The 7,500-nt window shown below is 39.9% G+C and overlaps 1 protein-coding gene across 2 annotated transcripts in view; it reads right to left on the bottom strand.

Moving 5' to 3' along the window:
* Window positions 1-7,500, bottom strand: part of LOC138026146 (protein arginine methyltransferase NDUFAF7, mitochondrial-like) — a 17,794-nt gene that overhangs the window by 6,295 nt on the left and 3,999 nt on the right. For both annotated transcript variants that reach the window (XM_068873356.1, XM_068873357.1), the window contains 5 exons: window positions 5,869-6,048; window positions 3,971-4,120; window positions 2,623-2,678; window positions 1,163-1,370; window positions 713-818 (listed from right to left, as the gene is read on the bottom strand). In XM_068873356.1, the coding sequence (XP_068729457.1) occupies window positions 713-818; window positions 1,163-1,370; window positions 2,623-2,678; window positions 3,971-4,120; window positions 5,869-6,048 (700 nt within the window). The remainder of the gene's footprint in view (window positions 1-712; window positions 819-1,162; window positions 1,371-2,622; window positions 2,679-3,970; window positions 4,121-5,868; window positions 6,049-7,500) is intronic.

Consider the following 7,500-nt stretch of genomic DNA (forward strand, 5'->3'; position numbering starts at 1 on the left):
TCAAAGGTGCCTGTTATGTTTCAGATTTACCAAAACCAGTGGGTAGAATACAGCGGTTTTCAATTGAGCGTCGAAAGTAATTAGGGAATTGCTTTGGTTTTGCATTTAGTTCACTCAGTGATTGGTTCAAAGTTCTCGCGCCACTTTTTCAACCAATCAGAAGTGAAACCAAACCCAATCGTGGCTGTCGCGTGCACATTTTCCCGCGCTTCGCGTTGGCTATCTGTAATTACTTCGAGTTTTGATTGGTTTACTGGATTGTCTCCGTCCTCTTTGATTGGCCAAAGTGATTACTTTGGTTTTGGTTTTACGACACTCGATTGAAACTCGCTCCAACAATAACATCTTTTCAGTGAAGCAGCCCCTCTGCAGCAGTCTCCTGTTCTTTCTTGAGCAAAATTTCCCGTTTTTTTTTTAATGTTGAGATGAGCAAGAACTTTTCACATACCTTCTTCGATAGTCAACTTCCTTGCTCCTTTTCGCAAGACTAAGATTTAATTGACGTGTTCTTGTTATCAGCGATCAGAAATTTCCGTCCGATTACTGACCAAACAACTAAAAAAACTTAAGTTCTCTGGCAAGCGGGACTTGCGCCCCACACCATTCTCCACGCGGCTTCCGGCCGCGCGTTATTGCTTCCCACCAACTCCGCAGAGTAAGCCAATAAAAGAAAATATACTAATTCATCAAACTTTCAATAGTGTTCACTAACCTGTTCCCCGGGTGGCATTTCGGAGGTACGAAAAATCAACATCAGCTGTCATGTCAGCAGAACCAGGATTTTCCAGAACATCATGCAACGCATGCTTTTTGAATCCCTGAAATACAAGTTTATTATTTTGCCATTACACAATATTCTCAGTTTTCTAAGCTTCAGATTAGTGACCACCAAAGGGGCGGAGGCGGGCATTCAGAATAAGGACAGCGGAATGAGCGCGTATGATAACCTAGCGTACCAAGTGAGAACAATTACTGAATGAAGCGACACAGAACCGCTAACTGATTATTTGACGACAAAAGCATTAAGTTTAGATTCCATCTGATACACAGTGAGAGTTCGAATTTTCGGCCATGAGTGCTTTCATCGTTGAACTTCACCTAATATTACTTCTAAATTAAGGTTTTCTTACTATGCAGATCCAAATTGCCTTCTGTTACTTACCCTAAGTGTATGAGAAGTGGTTTGCTCTTCACCATAATCCACAATGAGAGCGCAGCCTCCGTGCCTGGCAATAGCCTCACTCATGTTCTCTATAATTGCTCCACTTTGAGGACACACCTCTATCTGACTACATGAAATACCTTGAGGCACCAGCACTTGCGAGGCCACCGTGGGGCCAGGGGCAAGAACAAACCGTAATTTCGAGGGGCTATGCGGGGAAGAAAAGCACAGATTGAAAACATTGAGGACCGAAATAATAGCATGTCAATCGACTTTCTACTGTACGCATTTCTGGAGTTGAAAAGAAGAATTTCTTGATAGAATACCGTACTTGGAGACAGTAGCTGTCACTTTCAATTCGATTTCCTCTTTCATTACGCTATCAACAATGCTCAAAATATTATCTCACCAAAAGAAACAACTTAAGAAGTCGTTTTAGTGATTGAGAAACCCTCGCCTAAAATGAACTCGAACACATGCATGATGGAGCGCGATTTCACCGCACACTTGTGAGACAATAAGCGAGAAGTTCAAAGCTCAATCGAGCGGTCATTGGGGCCCATTTCTCGAAAGTCCTGAAATGCCATTTGTGAAACTGCCCACCGCTTGTTTTGGAAAGCCGATCTTTTAACATGTTTTCAAGGGAGCAAAAATAAAAATGACTGCGAAGTTTGACGACTTAAATCCTCTCCGTTCTTGAGATACAAAGGGAATTGTGACACCCGAAAATGGCCCGCAAAGTTTCGGGACTTTCCGAGAAACGGGCCCTATGGGGTTAAGTCCCGTTTAATTAACCTTGCATTTTTCCAAGATTCTTTACGACAGTTTGAGTAGTTTTATTAATTGCGATGACATATCGCTTGGAAAATCAATTCAAAACCGCAGTTCTAATGTATAACTTTCAAGATACTTTCACAGTGACAAACTTGTAGATTGGTAAGTCTTAAAATTTGATAAAGGTTTTATCAATTTGGAGACAAAAACTCCCTTGTAGTAGACCGGCAGTGACATTCCGACCATTTCTAAATCTTCATGGAGAAATTCACCATTTCCTTCCCTTCAATAGCGAGAGTACCTTCTGTAGACAAAATTCAGTCCAGAAGTATGACAGGAACGTGAATCGCCAACTAGACCAATCCCCGAGGCATCGACAAATATACCTCTTAAGTACAATGCAATTGATCAGTCAGTAACACTGAAGACTAATTTCCCTTCTTTTTGCAAACAGCAAATGGGTTCCGGCCAAAACTTTATCATAACTAGACAGCGTTGTGACAAGGGGCCTTATGTATATCGCCATTATTCGAGAAGACACATGTAGAAAAAGCAGCACTTTCTCCAAACGGCCGAATGGTAGTCCATATGTCTGCTAAATGAATGAAAGTTCTGGATAATGATGGCGGACTCTTACGATTTTAGAAAGTAAGAGATAAAACATGAAACTGACAGACTGCACAAACCCTTCTTCTTGCGTACAAACATCAACAAGTACTTCCCTCCAACCTTGATCCGTTTTCTACCAAAAAAAAAAACAATGATCAATCAGCCACATGATTCCTTTACAACGATTACTTCGCAAATTGTGCCTTGGAGAGTTCCATTGTGACTTGTAAAGGAGTAATTATTGAAGATTTAATTTGCAATATTACTATAGAGCGCAATTCGTATTACCTTGCATGGCGGCTAGCTCAGTTCAACTTGTTGCCGGTTTTTCTTTAACCGGAAATGAAATCAGTGTGTTCCATTCTTTGTGCAGTTACATGTGAAATGTTAAAGTCGCTAGTTTTTCAGCGAGTATATTTTGTGTATAAAACGATTCTCATTCAATTAATTGTGCAATAGGCCATTTCCGAGATTATTTCTGCCTCCTCTTCAAAGCGAGTCTAAGTGGGAAGTTTTTGTTATGAAAATTAGTTTTCATTCATATGTAAAGTAGAACTGACTACCATCACAAAAACTTCGCACTTAGACTCGCTTTGAAGAGGAGGCAGGCATGAACTCGGAAATGGCCTATTACATGTGTAGTAATACACTTTCAAAAAATTTGTGAGTTCTGACTGGCTAAAAAAAAAAAGCCACACTGTTCATACTAATTCTATTCCTGGAATGTTGATATACACTTTTCATGCAGAATGACTTGGAGTAATCGCGAAGATGCTACAAAAACGGGAAATCATATTTTTATACAACGTTCTCGTAGCTTTTGTCGTGGTCCGTGCGCATGCTCCCTAAAGGCGCTCGCAAACGCGGAAACATTATTTGTTTCCCGAAATGTTTCCTCGGCGCGCAAACGAGGAAACATTTGTTGCGGAAGCAAAATTTGCTTCCAGGGGAGAAAAAAAAGTTTCTGAATTTGTTCAGAAACATTTAGCTTCCTGGGGCAGCAAACAGGGAACCATTTGCTTCCGCAACAATGTTTCCGCAAGTTTGCTTCCCCGTTTTCGGGCGCCTTAATAAAAAGTCATGGACGGTTTTTTTGGCACAAGCCGTCACGTAAGGAACTGCAGTTACTTCAAATAAAAAGTTTGAGAACAGGCTTTTCAAGGCTGCTGCCTAAGGAAATTTTCGGGGAGCCCTTCGGGCTTCCAACATTAAAAGTTAGTAGCCAAAGTCATTTTTTCAAGAGCCCAGAATTACTTAATTCGAGCTGGGATCATATTTACAAGAAAGTGAGGATGAATCAGGGGGCCCGTTCGGGCTACTCGTTCAGAAATTTGGTCGCCCGCGCTCGCAAATAAGGCGCCCCAGGCGACCGGGCGACCGTTAGGCAGCAACCTTGCTTTTGAAAAGAAAGTCAAGGAACACAACCTGGAATTGATGAACAGGGAGAGCATCGAAGAACTCATGAGCCAGAAAAAAGGTATTTCCTTCAAAAGCGACATCTTGGATGGATCTATACCATGACACAGGAACACCAGTCTGGGTTATGCGCGTTTTGTAACACAACTCTGCATTTACCTGACACGAAAATAAATAAACAAATAATCAGTCCCCAGTTGTTGAAACGATGGATAGAGCTATCCGCTTGGATAAATCACTATCTAGTAGATAAGTAATAGGGAAATCAATTGCGCTATCCAATGGATAGTGATTTATCCGGTGGATAGCACTTAAATAATCCACCTATCGAACATCTGGAGCCTACCAATAACCATTCTCTGAGCGAGTAGGATTCGAATAGAAAATCAGAACGGAACAATCAATTAAACACAAGACGACAAGGACTGGCGTACAGTTGTTTCTCCCAGATTTTGATCCCGTTAAGGTTTTTGACGAGGACACCAAAGGGTTATGGAAAAATAATCTTTTTTGGCCTCTGTCAGCAACGCTCAGACGGACTATGTCAGTGAGGGGAAGTGTTGTATCATATTCAAAAACTCAAGGAGAAAGCAAGCTGCAAACCAGTTATTCAGCGCACATATTCAGCGCTTTTATTATTGTAATATGAAGCATCTTAAAGGAGTAAAGTATTAAGGATTACACAGTTGGTTAATGCGCGGCCTTCTGTGCGAGAGGTCCCGAGTTCGATTCCTAGTGACCTCACATCCTTGCTTCGACTTCTTTTCATGCTGTGTAGCCTTAGCAGTTTTAAATACCCTTAAAACGGAGCACTGATGGAAGGAGGGGGGTAAAGTGAGCACACCGTCGGCTTCCTGTGAGAATACCCTCTACAGGGTAAAGGAGTTACCGACCTTTAATAACGTGTAACTTCCATAAAGTTCGTTTAGGTTTAAAATAACTATTTACAAGGCTAAATCTTTTTTTTGAGGTAAAAAACCGAACGTTTTCGTCATCATCAAGGTATACCCTGACAAGATGACGTAATGTCGAAAACGTTCGGTTTTTTAACTTTCTACAAAAATATTTAGCCTTGTAAATAGTTATTTTGAACATTTTTTTGAAAGATTTTCTTCATGAATAATATTAATGATACAAAAAAAGAAAAACACTTAACTTGATTCACGGTGTGCAGATAATTTCAAAACAACCTTTGGTTCACTATATAAACTTGAAGAGCTGAGTATTCTCAGATGCCTTCACTGACATTCTTCCAGCCACCATTATTTTCTATATAATATTAATATTGCACTATTGTTATGATTACAATTGTAATATTGTTACAGTATAATTATATTGATTTAATTTGTTACAGTAATATTGTTGTAGTCTAAGTGACCTGCCTAGAATATCTACATTTATATAATAGCCCAAGTTATTCACGGATTTTGATTGGTTCTTGCCTATGATCTATTAGAGGACAGACACACGATTGACGTCACCATCAGCTTTTATGTGAATAAAGTTTAATTCTTTATTATATAAAACAAATAGATTCCATGTTGCCGTGGGTCTGTTCAGTAATAGATCACAGAAGACGTCAAAATGTGGTAAGAACATAAGTGACACACTCGGCTATCACCTCGTGTGCCACTTTTTTGTTCTTACCACATTTTGACGTCATCTGTGATCTATTACTGAACAGACCCACGGCAACATGGAATCTATTTGTTAAGTAATAGTAATTATTGCTGACTGCATGCTACCATGGTCTTGTTTGTACATGATTTCTTTGTAAATAAAGTGAAATGAAGGAAATGACTTATCAATATGGTTCAGGAACAGCAATCAATAAAACAATAATTATTATTATTTCTATTAACTATGAATAAATTGCCACTGTTCATGGGAGCATTTTCACATTATACCTCATTTTCCAATGGTGTGACCCTGGTTACTCCATCTTCTTTTTCTTCCTTGTTATCCCGGCCATTATGTAATCCACCTGTTAGCATCTTTTCCTGGATATCACTTAGTGCTGGACTCACTTCAACCAGGTGCAAGGAAACATTTTTGAGAATTTCAGAAAAATTCTTCTGGCTGAATACCTTGATCACAAAACAAAATGCAATATTACAATCTGTGGTAATTAGCCCTCTCTATACACTTTGACAGGGAAGGGGGGAGGGGGAGGGGGTCAAATCAGTTATTTTCATCACAAGGAAGTAGCATCCCACAGTGAAATAACCCCCCTGGTAATCTCTCTTGTAAATACCCAGTAAAGGAATCAACCATTACAGTGATCAGTCTAGTCAAAATGGTTTTGAGTAGTAGGCATCTGGCCCTTGCCTGGTACGTAGAGGGGTCCGGGGCGTACTCCCCCAAAATATTTTGAAATTTTCTGCTTCAAATGGTTGTATCTGGTGCATTCTAGGGGTGAACTCTGCCCCTCTTTTTCAGCTTACAGATAACACTTCTCAAGAAATTTTTTCCTCAAATGCCAGTTATTTTTCACCAGTATAGCTTTATTGGGAAAGTCCTTACGAAATCAACAATTTTAATCTAACTCCTCAAATCCTTAAAAAACACATTGTAGAAATGCAAAACTACAGGTTTCTAAAGCCCGGTTCCCACTTATGCAACAACTACAAGCACAAGCATACGTATAAGAAAAATTGTGTGGGAATGGGTGTAAAATAAGCATAAGCAGGAATTTTTCCTATTGTTGTGCTTGTGCTTATCTCACGCTTGTGCTTACCGGTATTTCACAAGTGGGAACCAGCACGAGCACACCATCTCAAATCTTACCAGATTTTCTCTGACATTACTATGCTTGAGTATGCCAAATTTTCACTCTGCTTGTTTCACTGTGTGAACGTCGCTAAACTCATCCTTGTGCTGCCTTACACTTGTGCTTATCGCATAAGTTAGATCCGCGCTTAAGTCGACATATCTGATAGTCTTACGAAAGAATTTAGAAATTTTCGGAGAAGCAGTGGAATCATCTCTACAAGCTTGTTTAGACGCCATCTTGTATGTAACTGAAAGAGCGTTCATGCGACTTACTTTCCCATTTTTTGGTAACAATTAATATTGGTCTAGTGGAGACCTCACATTAATTAGTTATCGATGAACTTTAGTAGGCTGAACTTTGCCTTCTCCTTGGGTAAGTTTTTGAAGTGTAAAAGCAAACTAGGAGTTAATCAGAATACAAAGCAAATCCAACCAAATTGATTTCACCAAGAGAACCTTTAGACAGACGGTCTGATGTAACTGCAGGAAATAATATTATTTTACCGTATTGGGGTCTTTGTTGTGCTATAAAAATGGGCTGACAGGAATCAAAAGTACCTGAGTATTCAGAATGATAATAGGGGGAGAAGAATATGGTGTTTCAGTTTTTCATGTTCCTCCTCATTGACCCTTCTCCTTACACCAGAAGTCACATAAACCCATAGTTTTGCATGTTAAGAGCCTTTAAACCCCCTAAAGCCAACGGGGTGGCTACATGTACATTGCTGGAGCTACCCACTTCCATGCAAGTTGCGCATTTGGACCCC

This window comes from Montipora capricornis, chromosome 12 (assembly GCF_036669925.1).
Source record: "Montipora capricornis isolate CH-2021 chromosome 12, ASM3666992v2, whole genome shotgun sequence".
Lineage (NCBI taxonomy): Eukaryota > Metazoa > Cnidaria > Anthozoa > Scleractinia > Acroporidae > Montipora > Montipora capricornis.